The sequence below is a fragment of the Parasteatoda tepidariorum genome, chromosome 8 (assembly GCF_982258835.1).
Source record: "Parasteatoda tepidariorum strain Cologne lab strain chromosome 8, Ptep-v5.0, whole genome shotgun sequence".
Taxonomy (NCBI): Eukaryota; Metazoa; Arthropoda; class Arachnida; order Araneae; family Theridiidae; genus Parasteatoda; species Parasteatoda tepidariorum.
In genome coordinates, this window is record NC_141762.1 from 71811307 (window position 1) to 71838113 (window position 26807).

The following is a 26807-nucleotide window of genomic DNA, read 5'->3' on the forward strand; positions in this document are numbered from 1 at the left end:
TGAATGCTAACATAAGTCAGAAATTTTTAAAATATCTATAACCCCAATTTAGATTTTAAAAAATACTTATATAAATAATCCCAAATTAGAATGCCTTTAAAATAAAAAGAAATTCCCTCTTAAGAATCTTGATTTAAAGTAGTAATACTATCCTTATTTTACCTATAACTGTATTAAAATACCCACATTAAGAGAAAGTGTTATGCTATTTTCATTAAATTTTGAAATAAACTGCTAAAACAATAAAAGATCTAAATGGAAAGAAATATATTTAATATCTATATATTTATTTGTTCCTAGTGAAAGTTATTTTTAGTGCCACATTTACTCCAAAAAATTAATATTAGTTATAAAAATAGATACATTTTGATTTTCTATTATGAATAGATGTCTTCTGTGGTTATTGAAAATTGATTCATAGATAGAGCAAAATTACTGCTCCATAGATGCCAACTCTACTGGATTTTGCCAGTTTCTCCTGGTCTACTGGTTTAAATAAAATTCTCACGATTTTTGTACATTTTAGAAAATTGCCTAAAAATGAGCAAGTTTCCTAAAAAAAATACCTATTGAAATAAAATTTCAGTACTGGTTATTGCTTGCATGCTGGAATAATTAAATAAGAACTATTAATACATAATGAAGCGAACCTCATTTATAGAAATCAGTTCAAAACTTTATTTGTTCAAAAATGTTCATTTATTTTTTATTCAGAACTCTCTTTTTTTAAATTAATTTAAAAAAATCTTTTAACTGTCTTTGATGAATTAAATGCCTATTAATATTCGAAACTATGAGTAAACATAATACATAAGATTTCAAGTATGTTTAGTGTCAATCATAACTGGAAAATACTGCAGTTTTTCTATTTCGATGACTATAAAAATCCCTAAAATTCCCCATGTGTGAAATATTTGGTACATTATTAAACAATTATCATGAAATGTGTGTTATTGCGTAGAATCTACTGGATTTTTTCCTATCCATGTTGGCAGTTATGCTGCTCTATAAATATGCATTACTGCCACTCCCAAATGCAGCAAAATTAAAAATTATTTATCCATAAAGATGCAAATATAATCCTAAATTTTGTAATTATAAAAATAAAAAAAAAGACATTATCATTAATCCTTTATTTAGAATTTACCACATATTGAATGACATTTTGTGCACTACAGTACTTGTTACTTCAATTAACTTAAAAATTCATCTTTTAATATTTTTTACTACCATGCAGCAGTAATATTCTACTGCAGCAGGTAGTTTACAACAGGCCTTTAAGTAGTTGTTACATGAATTTATCAAAAGCAAAGCATAAATATTGTTAATATAATGGAAAACAAATATTGCAACATTACACTGGGCAATACGATACTGATATGTGCAAGCCTTAAATACAATTTTACAAGAAACTGATGAATTCACTAAGCTTGACAATTTTATTTTTGTACATTTAAACGTCACAGCAAAGCTCACCAGTGCAGTATTGTATAACTTCAATTCTACGATATAACCAACCTTATGAAAGGTTTTTATTTAATTTCATAATTTTAATCACTAATAAATTTTTTATTTCAGAATATAGAATAATTATTAAGAACATTATGATACAATTACTTAAACCTTGAGAACTATAAAAGTAAGCTAAACATCATTTAATCTAACTTGGGAACGCTTAAAAAGTCCTCCCGCATTTTTAGTTATATAGATTCAAACACATCAATGTATACAAAAACGTGTAATGAAAAATATTCGAAGACAGCGTTTTTGTACACTTTGTAACCTAGCTTTTTATTAGTTTCAAAAATATCACCAGTTAGCTAGAAACAAACTAGATCCTCCTTGGTTAATGATAAACTTCTCTAAACAAAAATTTTTATTCTTCAAGAAAAAGGGTTTCCTTACAGCAAAATCTAATTTATTTATACTGCACATGGAAGATTGTTATTACAGTCCGTATAAAACTTACACATTAATACAATGTCTACAGTTAACATGCACAGGACAACACGGTAGGTCAATAGATTACAAAATACCACAAAATGGGAGTTAGAGGTTTATTAAATATATTTGTGAGATAGTAGAATCGCTGGCTCACTAAATAAACGAAACTTTAAAAGTATACTTCCATGCTTTTTCTAAAGTATTTGTTGTTTTTAAATGCCTGTGAGGAAGCAGAATTGCAAATATAAATTACCGTTTATATTTACTTATATAATCCCAGCGAATACTTGATCATTACTTTAAAGAAAGTGCACAAATGTCATCAATTTTTATTTAATACTAGTAATCTGAGAGTTAGAAATATTAAAGAATAATGAAGGCAGCGATGACACATTTGCAATTCCAGATTTTCTCACAGGACAAGAAGCTAAATAAAATGTGACATGATAACATGAAATGTTCTATATGTACATAATGTAAAAATTCAATGCCGCTATTGCTTGTGGGCCAACTAACGAATATAAACCGCAGCAGGTACATGGCACAAATAAAGATAAGGAATGTAAATATTGGCCTTAATATTCTAGGATACTACTAATTAAATAGCAATACACAGGTGTACAGCAATATATATTTATCATAATCCATATCAATTGATCTATTCAAATCAATTTTCTCACAATACTTTCTCCTTATACAATCAATATACAAACTAAAATAATACAAATAGTGAACAAAAAACAAGTTAAAATAAAGGCTTGATATTTGAGATGAAATTTATGATTAAAATTATTAAATATGATGTACTACTTAGATAACACATTTGAAACAAGCAAATAAAATTAATGAGAAATATATTAATCAACTTAATTTGTTTCTATAATGAATCTAATAAAAATGCAAACAAGAGGAAACAAAAATTTTTAAAAAATGCGTTAAGTATCATATTGAGTCACATAACTCAGCAAAACAATTCCTTCTAAAATTCAAATCGAGAGATTAAAAGAATTTTTTTGTCACACCATTAAAAGTAATGTTCCTTTCATAGACTTTCTATATTTAGCAAGAAAGCTATCAAACTACAAAATAAAAAATATTTCATATAATAAATCCCCCCTACTAAAACTGGCAACGACTAAAATGCTAGTTAAGTGTTCGGTTAGTGGTGTAAAGTAAAACATTAAAAATAAATCTTCAATTGCTCTGGGTTTCAAAATACTTATAGGTTGGGTTTTCGTAACCGTTGATTTGCATGTTGGCTACATGCCTCTCTTCAGGGGTTGCAGCCTGGTCCACTTCAACAAATCCCTGCCCATGTGGGGAGCGATGCGAGTGTCGCCGCAGCAGGACTATGCCAACAATCATTGCAGTGAGAAGTGCAACACCAGCAAAGGCCAAAGTAATGTACACACTTCCATTCCATCTCAGTCTCTCCATGCTTTCTTTTCTGACAGAAAATGTCTACAAAACAAAATAACACAATTAACAATTTCATATAGAGAGACAGCATCATGGAAAAATTAACAAAATATGTCTACAAAACAAATGGCACAATTAACAATTTCATATAGAGAGATTGGATTTTGGTCAGGAATTTTGTATTATTTTACATTTTTTTAAAAATATTTTTCTTCCAGTTATAACACTAGCAGCTCAGCGCTGTTTTAACTTAGAACTTTTTGTGTTTTATTTTTTTCACTTTTTGATTTTCAATATAGTTCATATTAAATTGTGCTTTTATTATATTAATCATGATAATTGGATTCAATTACATAAAAAATGCAAATATAATTGCAATTATATTGAGGATATATTTTATAATATAAATTGAAGATATATTTTGTTATCAAGCCACAATGAGTACCAATATTTTCTAGGAAATGTGAACTTAGAAGCAAAATCATGATTGATCTAGAGAACTCACGAGAGATTCAGCAGTATTCCAATGGTAGAACTTAAAAGTTAATATTAATTTTGCTTTCTACATACCTTATTATATTTATAGAACAAATTAAGCAAATAAAAAGTATACTTAAATAATAATTAAGTGTTAAAAGTATAGTAACTTAATTATAAAACCCAAATCATTAAGATAATATCGTATCACAATCAAACCTAGGCATCATGATCTACAATAATACGAATTCTTGATATCATTTAAAAATCTGAACTCCCTAGACATTTGTTATGCTGATAATGAAAGGAAACCGCTAATATCTGAATACAATTCGCGGTGACGATTAATTTTACAAAATATTTTTGCTCTTCCATTTCCCCCTGATTTTTAAAGAATTCAAAATGTTTTTTAAAACTTCATAAAATTATTCAAGAAGTTTTTAAGATGAATTATTTCTTGAAAACATTGAATAAGATAGCAAATACTTGAAAGATTAAATAATTAAGCTGAAGATATGAATCATTGAATACCTGAATCATCCAAAGAAGTAGATTAGAATGTGTACACATATAAAAATAAGTCTTTAAGAATTTCGAATTTAATGATTTCAAACGATATTGATGATATTGTAACAATAAACAATAGTCTTGCAATGTGTGGTGATTAGTCAGAATCAGAAATATTAAAAGAGGTTACAACGTCGGGAGACATATTAGAAGAGGTAGACTACGATACAGATTAATGACACTCAACGTAAAATAAAATAATAAAGCAAAATTGTTGATCAACTTTTAAAATATGAATACAAATATTAATTTGAAGGGTTTCCTAAAAAATTTAAAATTAAAAATAGTTGATTTTTGAAATCCTCTATTCTTGACATCGCAACACATTTAGTGTCTCTCTTTGAGTTCAAGAAATTGGGGTTTGACTTTATGGAAAACCAATCATTAGATCAAAAGTTATTCACTCAATTCATATTTCACCGTGCACACTGACCAAGTAACATAAACTAGTTACCTAATTTCTTTTAGGAGTTTTTATGTATCAAATAATTATCATTTACCTTATATTTTAATTTATAGTATCAATAAATTTTTAAGAAATTAGTTGTACTACTTACAACTTCATTATGGTGGAATGGTTGGTTCTGTATATGAGCCAGTTTGGGTACGGGAATATCTTCGTGATCAACAGAGTTATGTTCAACACCTGACAGATCCGCCAACTTTACTGGCTGAGGCATTGGTGTACTTTCAATAATGCTCTCATCTTCCATTGATTCAGGATCAAATTCTCTGTCTAGTTTGCCACCATGATTGGCAATAACTCGCTTCTTTTCTTCACGTAATTCTTTCAATTCCTGCCTCCTTTCTTCCATCAGTTTCTTCTGTCTTTCTCGTTCTGAAATATAACAATTCCAAATTTTTTAGAAAGAGTCTTACACAAAACAGTAAGTTCCAATCATTTTTGGAACAAGCATTTATACAAAAAACTTCTCCAATACATACTACTTACTCTGAAAAATTAAATTTTTGCCAAAATAGAAAATTAGCATACAATGGTCTCTCCAGGTTTATCTTATCCATGCTCCTAATTGAGGAACATTTTAATCATAGATTTTGAACAAAAAAATTGTCATTTTTTAAAACGGAAACATATTAGTTTATGTTTCACAAAAAAAAAAAACTAAAATTGTAAATACCAAAATTATAAAATTAATGCATAGATAGTAAAAAAAATTTTGTTGGTAAAAGAATTTGAGGCAATTTTTCTAAATATAAAAGGAAAATAAAATGTTTCATAAAAGATATTTTACGACATTTACTAATTAAATAACTTAGCACTATATTGCACAAATAGTCAATTTTAAATGAACTTTTAAATCTACAAGCTTAAATTTATGTATTTCCAAGCAGTTTGAGAATTATAACAAAACTGCAATTTTTTCCCCTGCCAAAATAACTTTTCAATAATGTTGATCAAAAAACAGTTTTTAATATCAAGAAGAAGAAAAAAAAGCGTTCAAATTATAACTAATTGTTGATTTCTTATCTTTATAAAATCATTTAAAAAGACACACTTGCTGTCACACAAGCTTGAAACTGGGTTAGTCTAAGAAGTAAATTATATTTGGGGAATCTATTGATTTGTGAAGTTCAAAACTCAGAATGAGTTTCTTTATAAGCTTAGTTATCTTAAACTTCAAAAAACTTACAAGTTTTGTAATGGTGATAATTGCTTCAAATGTAAAGAAAACCTAGTGTCGATGATCCTTTCTTTTCATTTGAAATTATAATAAACATGAAGTTCTATTGCAATTTCAACAAATGAAAAAAAAAAAGCTGTGTTGCTAATTTTAATTAATTCTTTAGTAATCTCTTTTAAGAAGACACATTTTGAGCAACATTTTTTTTTTGTTTTGTTTATTAAAACTGATTTTTCTAAGCTATTAAATAAGGTAGTAAGAGTCTCTAAAATAAAAGTTCGCTCTGAAGTTTGTGTGAATGCAAGACAGATAAAGGCAGGAGTAATTGTGACACAAAGTAAAAAACCCTAAAACTTTTATGTCAAAAAATCGATGTCAAGATATCAATTTACAAACCACACATGTTTCATATTTAACATAAATTTTGAATTAACATTTCCAATAAATTAGCTACTAATGAAGAATATCACTCTTTTATACTAACTTATTCAATAAGAAAGTTACTTCTTACAAGAATTGCAATATTGGATTTTAAAATCACGTGAAAATGACTCACGACATTGGATTTTAAATTCATGCAAAGGTGAATTGTGATATTGAGTTTTTAAATCCCGTAAATAGGAATTCCGAGGCATAAATTTAGATCGTGTAAATATGAATCGCAAAGCGTAGTTTTTAAATAATGCATAAATATGAAAATTGATGCTTGATATTACAACCAAGAAAATAAGAATAGCAATATTAGATTTTAAAAACACAGGAATACGAATCAAGACATTGGATTTTAAACTCACATGACTATGAATCGCGATAATGAATTTTTAAACCAATAGTAAAATGTCATTTAAATAAGATAAATATGAAAATCAATGTTTGATAATTTTGAGTTGTTAGAAAGGTTTGTAAGTTTTACAATATATTTCCAATTATAATAATAAGATGATTATAATACAAGGATAAAAATAAATATTCATAATTTGGAATTCATCATCCAATTATTCAGTTGTTACTCAAGTGTCAGTATTAAACAGTAGAGAAAAGAAATAGAATCGGCTTTCTTTAATTAATTAATTCCTTCTAAAAAGGTTTTAAAAAATAAAAAGTATTAAAATTTAAAAGCATTAACGAATGATGATTTCACTATGGGAAAATATTGTTAAATTTTATACTGCTGATCCCTAGAACTTAACGATAGATTGTTACCAGGTTTCTATGAGATTTACAATAATATAATCAGTTTCTGCCTTTTAGGAAACCTACCCTTTTGCTTCTCAGTAACTTCTTCCTTATATTTCTCCACAATAGCTTCATCTACATCACGTGTGATAGCTGCTTTGGGTCCTAATCCATGTAAATGATGCCAAACAGCAACTGTTAAAAAAAATCATAATTTTAGAACAGCTAACTTAAACCCCACACTCCATTTTCTTCAAAGAACAAGTAAAAAACTATTTACAAAAGCTTAAAAAAAGGTAGTTATTTGATAATTTTGGTCTCCCTCCATGCGTCAGCACTGACAACATGGAAGTCATCAAAAGAAAGCAGAAAACATAAGTCATTAGAATCCACACAAAAATAAAAATTAAAAAATAATAGAAAATAAACTGAAATGTTATACTAATGGATTATAAAACCACAACAAAATATAACTCATTTGAATGAGTAAGATATGAAATTTGATAGCGTGAAACTCAGAGGTAAAATTTAAAAGCTTCTAAAATATCAACACAATAAGAAAAATATTTTTTATGCATCAAAAATGATAATATTCTCTAATTGGTTGTCGGTACACCACAATCGCTATATTGGCACTGACCTATTAATAACAGCATCCATTAATTAACATCAACTCACACGTCAGGACAATAAATACTTCATATAATAAAACATTTTCAATTTTACAAATTACCAGTTTCGATTCCCAGCGATGGCTGGGTGATACAAATTTCGCATCCTGCTTGCAACGACCACAGTGCTGACGTAAAACTTCCACAATGGTAGACGGATCATGGGTTAGAGTCCCTATTGCTGTCAGGCTAACTGTGGGAGGTTTTCCACTCCATGTAACGCTAATGCAGGTTAGTTCCATTAAAAAGTCCGTTATGAAGGCAAATTTCTCCCAATATTTAGTCCAGAATTCCTTTTTTTCTGGATTGGGTTCAAAATAACAAGGCTACAAAATTGAACATTAGTAGTCGTAAACCCAAAAGTTTGGTCGGCTGGTCAACGACGGTTATAAGTTTGCAAATTAACATATATTCACTGACCAAATGCAGGCATAATGTGATAATTATTTACCACAACATCAGGGGCGGATCCAGAAATTTTTCCGGGGGGGGGATCATAGACGCAGATCCCCCCCCCCACACAATTAATTTTTTTAAATATTTTTTTTGAAAGGGAAAAAAAACTGGGGGTTTTTAACACTAGTCTTCGCATTTATTTTTTTCATAATGAACAATAGAACAATACATAAATAATTCAAGCATGGTGCCAAATTTTAGTTACGAGTTTCCCATCTTCACCTTTATACAATCTTTGGTTAAACCAGTTGAAGCGTGCTGGGAGCACTCAGCGCGCTTCAACATTATTGAGGTTTACAATGAAACTATGACGAATTTCGTTTTAATCTTTTGGATTATGATTCGTGAACAGTGAAGAACATAATTAGATGAAAGAAAAAATCGATTTTTCCGACCTACCTAGATGTATATGCCCCCTTAAATAATTTTTAAAATATTTAAATTCCCTTGTAAACTATTAAAAAAATTATTAGTTTTTTTTTGCAAATTGTTTTTTTTTTTTTGGGGGGGGGGGCGGATCCGCCACTGCACAACATATAAATGGTGTATTTTTGTCATATCGACAGATATACGTCATTAGCACAAAAATTGCTTAATGCATTTTAACATTTTTAATTAAGCGTTATTACATTGTATTTTTCCTATTAATTTCCTAATGTTTTAATGATTAGTGGAAACTTGTCACAAAAGTTTTGTTTTACCAAAACAAACACTTTTTAGTAATTAGATTTTAAAAATTTTTTTTTCTTTCTAAAATACATCTATTTAACACATAAAAGAAGAATGAAAAATCTTACCCATCCTCATCCTAATTTTCTCAGCAACATTGGGAACTCTATCCAACATAGAAAGGCTCTGATTAGCTATTTTATTAAGGCTGTCTAGGTGCTCAAGTGTGGCTTCCTTTTCATTCAGAGCCTGTTTAAGATTAGAATTCAACAGGTGGCGATAATGGTTGAGGGTGTGTCGGCGGTCTTTTTCTAGGGCCCTAAGCAGTTTCTCTAAGCATTTCTCAATTTTCTTGGTCTAATAAAGAATAGAGTATATTTGTTAGTTTCTTAGAAGACTTTATTGTTAAAATAGCCATAAATAAATGTTAGTATTTTACTTAAATCTAGCAAAGATATGAAAAAGGAAAAAAAATTATAGCAACAAATATCACTAACCTAAGAACAATTAAGATATTTCAGTCAGATAAAAAAAAAGCATTTAAGTCTATTATCCGAAGTTCTTTCGCAAAGAAAAATATAAAAATCACAGTTTCAATTGCTTAAGTGCAAAGCATTAATTTTAAACTAGATATACCAGCTTGTTGATAAAATTTGTCTGAACTTTAACATGGAGAAATAGCTTAAATATCTAAAAAGTTTTAAGGTTTTTAAAAAATTGCCAATTTGTTGAAATATAGAATAAAATTGATGAATATCTTTAATTTCTATGTATTTCTTTGAGCCCAAACAATGCAATGATGAAGTAACTTCAAACATTAAAAAATTAGATCATAAATGGGTCGCTTTCTTTCATTTTGCCCCATTTTTATAGTTAGCATAAAGGGATAACAATGAACAAAACTTAAAGAGGATGCTACATTGCGGGAGAAAATTTTTATCACAAATTCTAGGTATATAAAAAGTGAATTCATGCAAATCTCAAAGTGAAAACAAATTATGAGAGGATAACTTAGGATCAAGTAATTCTTAGCAATTGAAACTTCATGACCCACCCCACTCTAAGTTTACCTGAACTTGCTTTTTCTATCTTTTAAATAAATTATAAAGGTGAAATAAAATTTGCAATTTAAAATTTTTCTGATGGTACAGCATCTTTTTAAACAGTCATTAATAACTGTTAGAAGCTCACAACAATAGCATATTACCCACTGAAAACAATGCTTCATATGACAACAGAGCACGCCAAGAACAGCTTTGAAATTAGTCATTATAAATTTCAAAATATATGCAAGGAATAAAAGTTTTTTTAAAAAAACTATAATTAATAAAATAAAATTCTTATCTAAACAAAGATATTTTTTAGGTTTGTATTAATACAACAGAACATAATATCTCCAGATAAAGCAGGGCCAAATTTAAACTGAATGCATTAGTTTGTAGACTATTTATTACATCAAAACAAAATAATATTGAACTAGAATCCAAAGTTGCATTGAACAATAAACTTTTTTTAAATAAAGGACATTTTAATTATCTTGCTTAGTTATTGAAGTTTTTCAGGTTAAGTTTAATTTCAGGTTAAGCTCATTAAAGAGTTATTAGTTATAGTGGTGCATAATTACTACTTCAATTAGAAGAAATATTTTCCTTAAATTGTGCTAAATTTCTTGTACAGAAAGCATTTTTTATGGAACTGCAATTAAATTAGATTTTCTCGGATAGAAAAAGAAAATAATAACATTTGTTAATTACAAAAGAATGAAAATAAGAAGTTTTTTATTAATATATTGTACTACATTTAAAAATTTCATTATCTATAGTTCAAGTAGTAACTTACTGCTCAGTAATAATTCAAATGTTTAAAGCTTAGGCTAATTCTCAACAGCTCCAAAAGAAAGTGCACAATTTTTTTAGCACAGTTATTGAACTCTTTTTCCAGGGATGAGATTAGCCAAAAGGCAAAAAAGCTGAATTTCCACGATAGTAAATTTTACGCAAGCGCAGCCCTTTAATAATAAATTCCAGACAGTTAAAGGTAATAAATAATGTGTTGACAAACAATTGCGTACTAATCTATTATTACAAAAACGACTACATTGATACTTAACATTTAGTGAAAATAAAAATTACCAATTGAAAAAATAAAGTTGGAAATGATATTTTTCCTCAGTTCACATAAGAGACAATTATTACTTGAAAAACTACTTGGTTTAGCAAATTAAAACTAATGAGAATATACATTAATATTTCATTTCTTTTAATAAATACTGTTATGTGATTTATAGCAAATATATCAGTAATATTACTTTTTAAATTATATTGGGGAAAAAAACTTTAACAATGGACCAAATCATTATGTTCATGTTGTAGTCTAATCTAACTACAGCCCTTTGAAACACATCAATAACAGTGAAGTAGAAATATATAGTAACTCCTTAACATACAAAAATTGCTATTGTAGTTTGAAAAATTACATGACAATCAGCAACTGTTTAGATAATTGTTTTTTATTTGATAAGAATTTTGCATTTTATAGCATAAATAACAGCAATTATAAATAAAATTTTGATGATGAGTTAATTAACTCTTTTTCCAACAAAAAAAAATTAAATTGAATCCCTTTTTAAGTTATTGCTTTTGTTTCCTATATCTTTTATGTTTGCTATATTTAGTCGTTAGTCCATTTTCAAACATCTTGTGACAAATCCTATTTTTTCTTTGCAAGCACAGAATGTAAGTTTTGAATATATTCCCTTCCAGTTTCTCTGATGTTGTAACACTTACATATACATACTAATAATCGTCGTTAGAAAAACAGTCACCTTTATAGTAACTAATTTTTAAAAAAAATTTACTTCTTACAAGAATCGCGAGAGTTGATCTTAAAATTGCATGAATATGAATAACAATTATGGATTTTGAAATCACATGAATATGAAACTAGATATACGATTTTGAAAATGAGAAAATACAAACTGGGATATAGAATTTTTAAAACGCGTAAATACAAATCCCGATTCATAATTTTTAGATCGCGTAAATACGAATCATGATGCGTAATTTTTAGATTGCATAAATAAGAATTATGATGCATAATTTTTAGAATGCGTGAATGCGAATCCCAATACCTTATTTTAAAATCACGTATAAATGAAAATCAATCTTTGATATTATAAACAGCATGAGCAAATCAAGACATTGAATTTTAAACTTGCGTGAATACGAATCGCTTCATAGGTTTTTAAAAAGGCGTAAATACGAATCACAACGTACAATATTCAAATCGCGTGAATAAGAATCTCAACACGCAAATATGAAAAGCTATGTTTCATATTAAAATCGTGTGAATAAGAATCGAGATATTGGCAGATTCCAGGCTTGGGACCTCTAAAAGGCTTGTCAGAAACAGCGTCGTTTGAATTACAAAAATCGGATCTATCTGGAGGGCAGGTAAAAAATTCGGAAAATCTTATCTGCTGCGAGTAAAAGGGGAGAAAATAGCTAAAATAAGTAAAAAATGAGAAAGGATTGGTAGTTATGTAGTTTGAATTTTCTGTTTCTCTTTGAAAATGGGAGAATTTTCTGAAAAAGCGGAATACTTATAAAAAAAAGTGAAATTTTTAGAAAAATCTGAATTTTTGATAAAAAAGCTGAAATTCAAGAGATAAAAGTGAAAAAAGCGGAAATCAGCTAAAAAGCGGAAAAATCTCATCCCTGTTTTTCAATAAGTTGACAAGCCTCTTTTAAGGCGAATGAAACCATAAAAAAAACAATAGTCTGTATATATTTGCCTGAAAAAATCTGGCAACCCTAATTCTGCCATGCAGCAGAAAAATGAAAGTAAATGGAAAAAAAAATTTTTTAAATTTAGATTTTTGTATATATTTGGCATCTTTGTACAATAAGCTACATAGCGTAAAAAAAAATTCATAAATAAATTTTGTTTTATGAGTTTTCTGAAATTCTATTTCAGCATTTGTAGCATATAGAAAGAAAATAGTTCTTAAGCTCCTTTTCACAAAATCTATTGTGAAGCATTAACATTTCAAATGCACGACATAATATATATTAAACAAATTGTAACACACCTTTGGATTTGCCTGATCCAATGCAGCAGTATAGCAATCCATAGCAGCTTTCTTCCTCATATTGATGATTGACATGATGCGTTGTTGGTGCATTGCTGACATTTGTCTCTTAGCAGCAGATCCCTCCTCCTCCAAAGCTTCTACAGTCTTTTGGAATCTCTAAATTGACAGAGGGGGAAAAACAGTGGAATATTAATACAGAGTAAGTAAAGAATGAAGTTTAAATTTATCAGTATGATGTGTTATACTAACAGCACTCATTTTTTTCCTGAAATCTTCTGCAGCTTTGGGATCCTTAACTTTCATTTCTTGGTAACGTTCTTCCAACTCACTCCATTCTTTCATGACCTACAAATCATAAAGAAATATTTTAATTAAATTGTACGGTTATTTTAGTTTACACAAGAAGAATGATAATGAGTTGTCAATTCACAACTCCATCACTCAAATGTTTTTATCAAAGAAAACAAAATACAATGCTTTCAAAGGACCACACACATTTTATAGATGGGAATAGAGTTCAAGTTGATTTGATACTGATACATTTGATTCATTCTAGTTGAAATTCCCCTGATCAAATGTTTTCATATACCTAATGTTTGAAAAATGAATAGATTTTGAGATATGGAGTTTATCTGAATGAGTACATAAGGCAGGAATTTCAAGTAATCTCTTTGAATGGTTAATTAGAAATTACTCTTAAAACCTATGTGACATGAAAGTTTAAAACTCTTATAATCAGTTCATTTCTTGCCAAGAGCACTTTTGATCAGAAGGATTTCAATCAAATCAAACCAAAATTTCAACCAAATAATCTGGGACCCAATTATAAACATAAAATGTGTGGGGACCTTTAAAATCATTATTAAAATAGAGTATATGCTTAAACTTTTTGTCAAAACAAAAAATAGGATGAAATTTAAAATGCTCTTCAGGAATTTAAAAGCTTCATCTTAATAATACTATCAAATAATATTGTGCTCATATATCAAATAATATTTTAAAACAATATATTAATAAGGAGTTTTTAAAAAAATGCTTAGGGGAGAGGGGGGCACCTTTCAACAGTTTTTGCTTAAGAATTATTTTCGAAGTTTTATTGCTTTCAAAATCTAAATTCTAATTTTTATTTATTAAATTGATATTTGAGGTAACCTCTAAATTTTTTCCAAAGGTCTAAGCCAAAGACAAAATACCTAATTTTACATATTTAGTGAACCATGTATTTTGTTGAAATCTACCCCTCCTGGGGGGCAGATTTCAACGGGTGGCGGGGCACATTTCAACAATTGAAGAGAACGTAACAAGATCATGCATTTTGGAAAATTAACTTTATTCATAAATTAATAATAATGAATGAACATATTGGATTGATTTAGGTTTTTTCTGCATTATTTTGTCTTTAATAAAATCAAAGTTTACGGAGAATGTCATGAAAAATACAGCTTAACTGTTACGCAGCTTAAACTTGGTTGAGGCAGTTTCATTTTAATGTCATTTCTTTCTATACCACTAATATCATGTTTTTCTGGAAAATAAAGCATTGATTATCATGCTCCCTCGCTCTCCAGAAACTACCTCCCGAACCAGGTGAGCTCCTAGCTTGGCAACAACATTTGGAGCTGGAACAACTGTTAAAACTCCAGTTTCATCCAAGTTATATATTTGATCCACTGTAAAATGACCAGAATTAAGAGTTCTCTCATAATTGTTGAAAAATTCTTGAACATTTTCTTTATTAAAGGCTATAGCTCTTGCAAAGCTGGTGTTGGATTTTCCAGTTTTCTTAAAAGTAAGCTGTGGGTGACACTTCGTAAAACCTTTAACCCAGTCAATTTCAGAGGTTTTATTTTTGTCCCAACTACTTTGAATTTTGGAGTTGAAACACTTTGCGTTATCATAGGAAAGTTTTCTAACTTGTCTGTAAGTTAGACTATAATTGAGAATTGAACGTGTAATTATGTATTCACAAAGCAGGGTTTCTTGCTGGACATCAAAAACTTGTTGGCTTATATATTTAGAACTGTAGCATTTTGTGTTAGCTGTACATTGTTTGGTTTCACCAACCAAACAATTATTTGACTTTCTTTTTTTTAATTTATAAAATAAAGCTGAAAAGTCTATTCCAAATAAGCCTGCTGCTGCTCTTAAACATGCACCATTTCTGACAGTTTCCATTGCTTTTTCAATGTTTTCTTCACTAACTTCTGGTTTAGTGTGCTTTTTTTTATATGTTCGCAACATTTTTATAAATTGTAAGAAGGTAAAATAACAGGATTGAGAATTTTAATGTTACACCGTAAGCTTTTCAATTTTCTTAAAATTAAATTATTTTCATTCTAAATTAAATTTTCTTGAATATGTTTATAAAATTTTAAAATAATTATTTTATTGATGCTTTTAATGAATTCTTTGTAAATAAATTCTATTTTCAACAACAATGCAACAAACTGAATCTTGGTTTTAAGCTTTTAAAAAAATTTCATATAATTGAACTTTTTTTTACAAACATGCTTTGAACACATTCACATGTTTTTCAAAAAATTTAGAATATTGCCTTACAGAAAAAGTTGAGTATTTTAAATGTAACAACCGTAATTAATGGGCCTTTTGCAGACTAATGACTTCTGCAAGATTACTTAACAAAGAAATAATAAGCCTGGGGCACCTTTCAACACTGTTGAAATGTGCCCCCTAAGCTCTGTTGAAATCTGCCCCTGGTGCAGACATTTTGGTTAAAGTATTATCAACCACTTTAGAAAACGACTTTTTACTAATAAATAATACAGTTAGAAACAGAATTAAATAAACTAGCAGATGAATAATTATCACTTACTTTATTAAAAGATTACTGGTAGATAAACAGTTTTAAAATCAAAACTGTCTTTTTACTTTTGGAATGTTAAAACATGTTCCACAGAGTAACACAACAGTGGTAAAAAGAAAGTGCTTAAAACTAAATGTCAATAGTTATGCTTAGTTAAAGCTTATTGTCTGGCATATTGGCGAATCATTAAGCAATATTAGAAAGCAGAAATTCTAGTAGTTGAAAGGTGCCCCATGTTGAAATGTACCCCCCTCTCCCCTACTTGGCAGAAAAAATAAAATCGAAATTAATTTGTAAATAGCCAGAATCTACATGAAAAAAAAGCTCTTAATAACGTCTTCAATGAATGATAAGCAAAAAATATCTACAGAATTTTTTTCAAATGTTTCAAGTATTACGCGATATTAAAATAACTTCTAAAAAATAAAAATTTTCAGATATTTTTCCATATAACCTATCTATTATCAAATATTAAAAATCTCATTCAAAATTTTTTATTAAATAATTTCTTTTGACAAAACACAAACAGTATTAATACTGAAGTAAACTAGAAAAATAACTTACTTTTGTAACTCTTTCTCTATGACTTTCTTCTAAGGATTTTTGGGCTTCTTTGAAAAATTCATGTTCATGTTTCTTGTCAAAATGACTATAATAGTAATCAACAGGCCTCTCTGTTGTAGTAGTGGTTGTAGTTGTTGTAGTAGTGGTGGTGGTTGAAGTAGTAGTGGATGCTCGAGACATGTCTTCATCATCATCATTGTTATCATCATCATAATCTTCATCATCATAATAGTCATCGTCATAATCTTCATCCTCATTTGAGCCATCTTCTGAATCAACCCCACTATCTCCTTTGCGACCGTCGTCATTTACTATGCCAGTATCTTTGTCTGTAATAAAATTAACATTTAAATTCTTTTTTTTTTACATGTTATCAAAAATTAAAGCACATAAAATTGAGACTTTAATAATAATTAAGTGTTCATAGCTTTACTAAATGAGAGTTCAGTCTTTCAAACTTATAGCACTGGGAATATGTCGCGAATTCAAAATAATTGGATAGTTAAAACTATGTTCGAAACAATTTTGTAGTCTGAATAAAGTAAACTTAGTGGTGCGACAGCCGATAGAGGGCCAAGGCCTACTGTGCCCATCTTAGTTTTCTTGACCTTAAACTCTGGGGTACAGGAGCAGATGTTCCGGTCAGGTGGTCAGCCGATCGCAGAATCCCCAGTGTTTAGTTCCCAAGCATGCTTGGTACTCATTTATCAACCCACTGAAGGGATGAAAGACTGAGTCAACCATGTCCGGCCGGAGAATCGAACCCAGGTGGCATGGGAGTGTGAAGCGCTACCACACAGCCACCGGGCGTCTTGTAGTCTAAATAATGTGCTTTATAATTTTAAAACCTAAAAGATGCAAACATTAAACTATTAAAAAATTTTCTACTATGATAAAATATGAGAGAGAGCATTATTGTCAAATTATATCAGTTTTGTCACAAGATAATGAAAAGAACAATATTCCACATGTTATTTTAGAATGATGAAGGCGATAATGTTTCCACTTTAGATGCTATGATCTTAGACAAATTCCTAAATTGTGATAATAAGCTATCACTTTTTTTACTACAACATTATTCATACAGAAGCAGATTAAAATCACACATGACATAATAGCTTATGAATTGCACGGAATCAGTGCAGCATATTTGCTAATTGGAGGAAAATCAAAATACAGGAGCTTCATAATTAAGCATAACCAAGTAATTAGAAAATAATGTACTACATTTTTAAAGTGTTTGAAATTTTTCTAAATTGATAATAAAAATGAAATCATTTTTGTATAAAAAATGAAAGAAAACTTGGTAAATTTAATAAACAAATAGGTTTGCTGAAATTTATAACAATAGAATGTTTCCTCAACAATCCTCCACAAGACAATATTACATGACGATTTTCAATGCAGTTTTTGAACATTCCTCTCAGCTTCTTGGATTTGTAAATAATTCATCCACCATAATACTTATTCCTTTCAGCTTAAATATAAAAATATCCTGATATATTTACCCAATTTACAAAAAAGTGTGAAATAAGTGAGTGTGTTAGAAACAGAAGTCTGCAAGCAGTTTCAGGCTTTAGAGGGTCCAGAATAAAACAGGCAAAATTAACACATATTTTGTTAAATACAATAGCAATGGAAAGGAGTACAACTTGACGCCTACAACCACGTGGTAAGTCTGTCAGGGTTGGTTTCACATAAAAATCCCACAAACAATATAATAAATTTTTATTAATTCCCCTGCTCTAAAGTTATTTCAAATTTGCCAAAAAATAAATTATAAAAAAAAACTTATATTTTTCAACAAAAAAACTTAAACACAATAAAATGAAAACTTCAACAGGGAATATATACAATAATATATACATATATTTTTCAATTACCATTTTTAGGACAGCAAACAAATTCAACACCAGAAAATAGATCTACACCACAAGGCAGAAGCATTGCAAAGCTTCTCAGCTGCATAGTTCTATCAAGGCAACTGTGGGCTGCAGTATTGTTCCACTCATCAAATGTCTGGCAAATGCTTTGATTATGAATATGATCGAAGAGACAATGTTCTGGAACAAGCAGGGCATCGCTCTGGAATTGTCCTTCTGTAGATAAATTAAGTACATGCATTATTGTGGGGGCAAATGAACTTGACATCAAGGATATATGGTATATTAAGGGATACATAATAATCAGCAAACAGCTTACAAGAATCACATAAAGCATGCAATTTCTTTCATTAAAGTATTTTTTTCCAGTTCACATTGTTTCTACGTTGTAAGAATTGTCTTTCATATAAATTTCTTTTATGTTATTTCACTGCAGCCTCATGAATTCAGTAATTTCAGTAATTATATAAGTGAATTCATTCATTATTTAATACAGCCTCCCTAAATTTAGTCAAATTTTTTAATAAATTGGCTTTTGATATGAGCAAAGTTATTAAAAAATATACCAATATCTTAAGCACAGCACTTGATATGATTCAAATTTTTTTTTTATAATTTTTAAAAGTGTTTTAAGATGAAGATAGTTTTTTTTTTCTCTTCTAAAAACTGCAAAGTGACCACATTTCTTGGCAGGTCAGACAAATCTGTACCACCAGGGTCAATTTAATCAAAAAAGAATGGCAACAATAATAAAGAGAAAGTTTGCACCAACACTAATTGCCAAAGAGTTTGTCAGTAAACAAATTGCATGCTACAGTCTACGGTGTCTTCATATAACATCAATATCCATTCAAGTTCATGTTATATAAGTGCAATAAATTAATGTTTTCTCTTATGGTAACATTGTGGAATCAATAACTAAAACAAAATAAAAATAATTCAGATTGGGTAAAAGTGAGTTTTTAGTCAATACAAATGAAAGAGTTGAGATTTAATTCTCATTAAACTAAAACTTTCAATATGCATTTTATTTTATAACTGCCGTTTAACAGCTGACCTAATTCAGTGTTTTGTTTCAGTAAATATTAATGTTCCAATTTTGAACCAAATCAAGAAGACATGGAAACTCCTATATTGAGCATCTGGACAAACTAGCCTTTTGATGGAACTAACCAGCATTTGCATTGCATGGGGAGGAAAACAACGAAAATACCCCCCCCCCGGTTAACCTGATTGCAAGGGGATTCTAAGCCATGATTCATCTACCACTGAAGGTATAACTTTTAGGTATAATCTTTACACAAAAAGTAAACAGTGATTCATTATTAACAGTATTTATTGTAAGTCATTATTAACTATAAATTATTACACTAAGATTCTGCTTGCAAAGTTTAACTTGTAATACAAGATACACTATTAATTTAAGAACTATGTTTAACCCCTTAACTTGTGCGCTCGAGTTAATTCGAGGGTGCTAAACAGGCCAAACTGTGCACACTCGTGGTAATTCGAGCTCCGTTGTATTTTATGCTGCCATAATTTTTCACCCTCGAATATAATCGAGAATTGAAAATAACAATGTGAAAACTAAGAAAAAAAAATCGTTTTATTAATATTTATCATTTACATAGGATTGTAAGCTATAACACTTATTTATTCAAGAATAAAATATAGCCTTTTTCCATGGAACAAAAGCGCAGTTTATCAAAATTGTCCACCAAAAGAAAAGACAATGTTCTAAAGTGTGTTTTTTTACATTAAAAAAAGGAATATTTTTTTTGGCAGGTTTTTTTCAAGAAAAAAAAATTACGCATTAAGGGGTTAAGAGAGTCATAAAAATGAGAGTCAAATAAATCTACTTACGAAGACATCTGTATGGTTTAACCCAATGACTAGCTTTACACTTCTTTTGACCAGGCTTGCACCAATTATCGATTTTGAAATAGCGGCTGGATTCTACAATATTTGTGATGTCCTTAGACGGATATACCTAACAATACATAAAATGAACTCTTATAACAGCAATTCAGTTTAAATACAATTCACAAATTATTCAATTTAAAATATAATACAACGAGAATTAAATAAACAAGTTGATAAAAAATTATATGGCAAGTTAGCACATGATTTCTGCAATTCGTGTAAAAAAAAAAAAAAAAGCCGTGGTAAGGCAAAACTTATATTTATATAAATTTTTTGTTGTAATTAATGTCACACTTTTTATGAAGTAACAAAAAAAAAGAAGGAACAAATATGACTGTTTTAACACGTTCACGCCGGGGTGACCCACCGGTGGGTCACGCTAGATTGTCTCATCTTGGCAGCGCACCGGAGTAAAAACTGGAAACAATAAATTTCATTTTTTAGTTTTTTTCCGGGAATAATAAAAATCCATAACTACCAATTGTTTTTAATGGATGCAATGTTTATATTGAATTGCTTCATCGCCGTGATAAATTTCCTTACTGTGAATTGTTATTGTTGAGAATAGATGTAACTCCTACCGAAGATTATCTAATATTGAAATAGTTCTTCTACCAGTATTTTCTCTTTTCCCGGCGTGAACGTGCTAAGGGAAGCAAAAAAAAAAATTATAATAATAATAATAATAGTAAACAAATTTTGCACCAATTGAAGTTGGCAGTGACACATTTTTTTAAAGCAATGCGATGATTTTAAACTATATAATAATCATGCCGTGAAGAGATATCTGGACTTTAGAACAAATAGGCTAAACTTGACCTAACAGCCATGATTAACAGCTGTAAACACACAGCAGTTATAGCATATTATTCGCAAAAAAACATATTTTTATACTACGAAGGACCCTTCGAAAAACAGTCTTAAGTAAGAATATAATAAATTATGGTGCGCTAGACTATATTTTGAGACTCATATAGGTTTGGAAGGATATAAAAGTTACTTTCATCAAAATTCTACAGACAAAAGAAATTACAATATATGCAATATAGTTATGACAATAGATTGCTGATACGCTCACTCAGTTTCCAATATTAGAATCAGCAGAAAGGAAAATTTAAATCAGGGAAATTGTATCCAAAACATCAATACACAATCCCTAAGATTATAATACATCTTAAGATGGCGAAGTTGAGAAATATTAAGATTAGCTTTTCAATGTTCAATCAAGAGAGAAAGTATAATTAGGTATATAAACTGACTTTCTCCTAGATCGAAAAGTTATGAAATCTAGACTAGAAAATCTCGATGATCTGATGAAAGAGGTATGCATAGTGAGCTGAAAGCAAAGTCGGGACTATTTCCAATGTAATAAATATTGAGGCGGAAGATATCCTCGGGCATTAAAGTTCTGGAAAGCAAATGGGGGAAGTTTTGTCAGGAGGATAATAATGATGGCAAAATTCTTCTTTACCCTCGGAAAACGGTTTTCCTGGGGCTAAAGAATGCACAAAGTCATATTTCATATAATTATTTGGATATAGTGACTGATAATAAATTCGGAGAATGATGGCTTCATTTATTTTTAGAAAAGGATTTGAGTTACTAGATAATTGTCTTTTTTTTTTGTACAATGACTGCCTCACTTATTGCAATCATTATGAAGCAGGAAAAAAAAATATTTGGGATAAATATAATTAAATAGGATGAGAATGTGTGAGTTGATAAATTTTCTTTATGCTTATTTTAGCTTAATTGGGGTACGGACAATAAAAGTTATTCGCTTGCTAATAAACATTCCAAAATCCATAAGTTAATAACGAACACAACTATTAACGAAAATGACTGAAAATGCAATACATTAAAGAAAGCACCAAGTCATATATCACCAAATAATTTGGTTAATAATGAATTCCAAAAAAGGGCTTCATTTATTAAAAGCAATGATTTGTATATCCTATTTTTCTGTATAATGACTAATCATTCGTTATTTCCATTAAGAGATAAATGTAACTGAATTGGATAAAAATTATTCTTTTATTTTGCAACGTAAGATTTTGACACTAAAAATTAGTTAAGTAATAATTATAACTAGTCGAAAATGCATAACGAATCAATGATTCGAAAATATTCAAAGTTAGTATACAAAATTAATTTATTTAAATATTTCATAAGATATAAAGGTATATTGCCCGGAATTTCTAAATAATATTCCTAAAAATTTTCCTCTCCGCCTACACTAGCAATGGTTTCAAATGCAAAACTAGAAAACGCAAATTTATACTTTTAATTATTTATAGAGTTAGCTCCTAAGTAAGTGCATAGTTGATTGTCAGGGTGGATGGTTTGAGCAAGTGCCTAGGGACACAATCCACTCTCTCGATTTTTAAGAATAACATAAGTTTAATGAATTCTAAATTATTACAGGGATGAGATTAGCCAAAAGGCAAAACAGCTGAATTTCCACGATAGTAAATTTTACGCAAGCGCAATCCTTTAATAATAAATTCCAGACAGTTTAAGGTAATAAATAATGTGTTGACATACAATTGTGTACTAATCTATTATTATATAAATGATTACATTGATACTTAACATTTAGTGAAAATAAAAATTACCAATTGAAAAAATAAAGCTGGAAATTATATTTTTCCTCAGTTTACATAAGAGACAATTATTACTTGAAAAACTACCTGGTTTAGCAAATTAAAACTACTGAGAATATACATTAATATTTCATTTCTTTTAATAAATACTGTTATGTGATTTATAGCAAATATATCAGTAATATTACTTTTTAAATTATATAGGAAAAAAAACTTTAACAATGGACCGAATCATTATGTTCATATTATAGTCTAATCTAACTAGAGCCCCCTGAAACATATCAATAACAGTGAAGAAGAAATATATAGTAACTCCTTAACATACAAAAATTGCTATTTTAGTTTGAAAAGTTACATGACAATCAGCAACTGTTTAGATAATTGCTTTTTTATTTGATAAGAATTTTGCATTTTATAGCATAAATAACAGCAATTAGAAATAAAATTTTGATGTTGAGTTAATTAACTCTTTTTCCAAAAAAAAAAATTAAATTAAAGCCCTTTTTAAGTGATTGCTTTTGTTTGCTATATCTTTTATGTTTGCTATATTTAGTCGTTAGTCGATCTTCAAACATCTTGTGACAAATCCTATTTTTTCTTCTTTGCAAGCACAGAATGTAAGTTTTGAATATATTCCCTTCCAGTTTCTCTGATGTTGTAACACTTACATATACTAATAATCGTCGTTAGAAAAACAGTCACCTTTATAGTAACTAAATTTTAAAAAAATTTACTTGTTACAAGATTCGCGATAGTTGATCTTAAAATTGTGTGAATATGAATAACAATTATGGATTTTGAAATCACATGAATATGAAACTAGATATACGATTTTGAACATGAGAAAATACAAACTGGGATATATAATTTTCAAAACGCGTAAATACAAATCACGATTCATAATTTTTAGATCACTTAAATACGAATCAGGATGCTTAATTCTTAGATTGCATAAATAAGAATTATGATGCATAATTTTTAGAATGCGTGAATGCGAATCCCAATGCCTTATTTTAAAATCATGTATAAATACGAAAATCAATGTTTGATATTATAAATCGCATGAGCAAATCAAGATATTGAATTTTAAACTTGCGTGAATACGAATCGCTACATAGGTTTTTAAAAAGGCGTAAATACGAATCGCAATGTACAATATTCAAATGGCGTGAATAAGAATCTCAACACGCAAATATGAAAAGCTATGCTTGATATTAAAATCGTGTGAATAAGAATCGAGATATTAGCAGATTCCAGGCTTGGGACCTCTAAAAGGCTTGTCAGAAGCAGCGTCGTTTGAAAATCGGATCTATCTGGAGCGCGGGTAAAAAATTCGGAAAATCTTATCTGCTGCGTGTAAAAGGGGAGAAAATAGCTAAAATAGGCAAAAATGAGAAAGGATTGGTAGCTATGTAGTTTGAATTTTCTGTTTCTCTTTGAAAATCGGTGAATTTTCTGAAAAAGCGAAATACTTATAAAAAAAAAGTGAAATTTTTAGAAAATCTGAATTTTTGATAAAAAAGCTGAAATTTAAGAGATAAAAGGGAAAAAAGCGGAAATCCGCTAAAAAGCGGAAAAATCTCATCCCTGTTATTACGATCGAGGTTGGAAATACATATTAACTTACTGTTACATTGAAGACATCAATTCAGATTTCAACTGCCAGTTGCCCCCAAAATATATAGAAAAAATCTTAATCATTTTTCCCCAGCTAAATTTTAACTACAGCGATGGCACCACCCTTTAGTTCAGAAAATCTTTTTCCTAACGTTTATTTCCAAGCAAGTTTTAAATGAGTTCTGGAAAAAATTTGTCTTATTCACAATTTTTTTTATTTATTTGTTGTTAATAATATGGATCAATCTTTCATCATTAACCAGCTTTGAAAATATCATAAATATAGTTGGTAATTTTCATAATTCTTTCATTAAAAATATTAAACAAAATCTCACCCCCCCCCCCCCCTCCTTTACATCAACTTGTCGGTTCCATATATATAATTCCTATATAAAATTTTCTAGATTAGAAAAATATGTACTAAATTTTGGGACCCTTCTCCTCGAAATTACAAGAAAATATTACCTAAGCAAGACATTGTGCCCCATAAATAAGGCCCAAACGCATTCAATAACTCAAGTTTGCAGTCACTCCGCAGCTCGAATTTCACTGAATGAGCTCTGCAGTCCAAGAAAGGTGATTCCAGTAGGGGAATTCTCATTTGAGTAAATGGGCAAGTTGTTAGCTCTCTAGACAGGGTTGCAATAAGTTGCAAAATGGACTGTTATTGTTAATTAGCAGCAAACATTCTGGTAAATTGCTAAGCGTGTCTTTCCATGACAACCATTATGGAAGATCTCACAGACCAGCGCAATCTCAGTCTCATAATCGCTTAGAGTTACATGAATCAAAGGAGGATATTAATGTTAGCTAACCAAATAAGGTCACCTTTTATATGAATGCTTGTGCAAAATGTTACCTGCCTCATTCATTTCCCACCTTTCGCAAGAGTGTTAATATTTGCATAACAGAGAGGTGAAAAGATAGATAAAATATAGTTATTGTATGTATGGTTCTCAGAAATTGCGTTGGATTCCAGATCAAATAAGAACAAGAGAACAGGGTGATCCATAATGACCACCCTCAATATACAATCACATTTTTGTAAAAATAAAAAAATAAAAATTAAAAAAAAAACATGCAAAAAAATAATATTTATAAATTGTAAATTTATGTTTAAGTGAGAGGGGGGGGAATGTTATTAAACAGTTACTAATCGATATTGAGTCGATCAAGAGTAGAGGAGAGATTGAAGCAATCAAAACCAGTTGGTTTGATAAGTAGGGTTGATATGCGTTCAATTTCGTTAACAATTTCCTTTTTTTTTCTTCTTCATGTAGGAATGAATTAGCTCTTCTAGACCCATCTTTGCTTTAATTCGCTTCAATACTATATAATATTAAAGCCAGAGCTACGTATTAGTTTGGGACCCCTCATTTGCACAATTTTTAATTCATTTTTACACATACAAAACTAAAACAGTCGTTGCAGAAGAAATAATATACAGTTCTACTATGCATATATCCGTCGTTGAACAGTCGACCCAATTTTTGGGTTTACGACTACCAATGTTCAACTCCGTAGCCTTGTAATTTTGAACCAATCCAGAAGACAAGGAAACTCCTGGATCAGTACCCTCAGAGGTATTGATTTGTTATGGGATCATGGAGGACTTTGCGACTTGACAGATTTAACGTGTATCACCCACCATTTACTACACGGGGAGTCTTCGGCCGGCGGGGATTGTACCCACGAACTCTTGGACATGGGCCCAGTGCCCTACCAACCAGGATGTCCCGGCCAGTTCTACTATGTAACAAAAACAAGCTAACAGTAAGCTAAACTACATAATTATAGATATATTAAACCGGATAATCAAAAAAGAATGTTTTGAAATTGCTAGAAAAATATAGATCCTTTTTTTTTAAAAAAAATAAAAAAATACATGATGTTCAGTAATGATCGTCCTTAATAAATATTTTTAGAGTCCTCGTCAAAAAGAAAATAAAAGACCATACACATTAATTTTTAAGGGCGGTGTAAACAAAAAAAAAAAAAAAAAAATCGAAATCTAGTGTGGAAGGTGGGACTGAAAACAAAACAGATAACTAGAGGAGACAAAAAAATTATTAGAAATATTTCCCAATTCAACCAGACAATTAAATTGCTTTTGGCTTCCATCCCACCTTCTTAAATTTTTTCTTCGCTGAAGAAATAACGAGGCACCTATTATGCACACTTTTTTACTTCAATTCTGACAATGATTCTAAAACATATATAGTAAGAGCGAACATTAAGGAAAACCTTACAAGCAGAAAGCATTGGCGATACGAAATAG

General features: G+C 29.5%; 1 protein-coding gene across 1 annotated transcript in view; it reads right to left on the reverse strand.

Moving 5' to 3' along the window:
• Positions 1-1118: 1118 nt before the first annotated feature.
• Positions 1119-26807, reverse strand: part of LOC107456233 (amyloid-beta-like protein) — a 155292-nt gene continuing 129603 nt past the window's right edge. Inside the window, exons 3-11 of the mRNA XM_016074055.4 lie at positions 20250-20376; positions 18387-18602; positions 16504-16832; positions 13365-13460; positions 13113-13271; positions 9151-9379; positions 7311-7421; positions 4965-5245; positions 1119-3405 (exon numbers count right to left, since the gene is read on the reverse strand). Of these exons, the coding sequence (XP_015929541.1) occupies positions 3139-3405; positions 4965-5245; positions 7311-7421; positions 9151-9379; positions 13113-13271; positions 13365-13460; positions 16504-16832; positions 18387-18602; positions 20250-20376 (1815 nt within the window). The 3' untranslated portion in view covers positions 1119-3138. The remainder of the gene's footprint in view (positions 3406-4964; positions 5246-7310; positions 7422-9150; positions 9380-13112; positions 13272-13364; positions 13461-16503; positions 16833-18386; positions 18603-20249; positions 20377-26807) is intronic.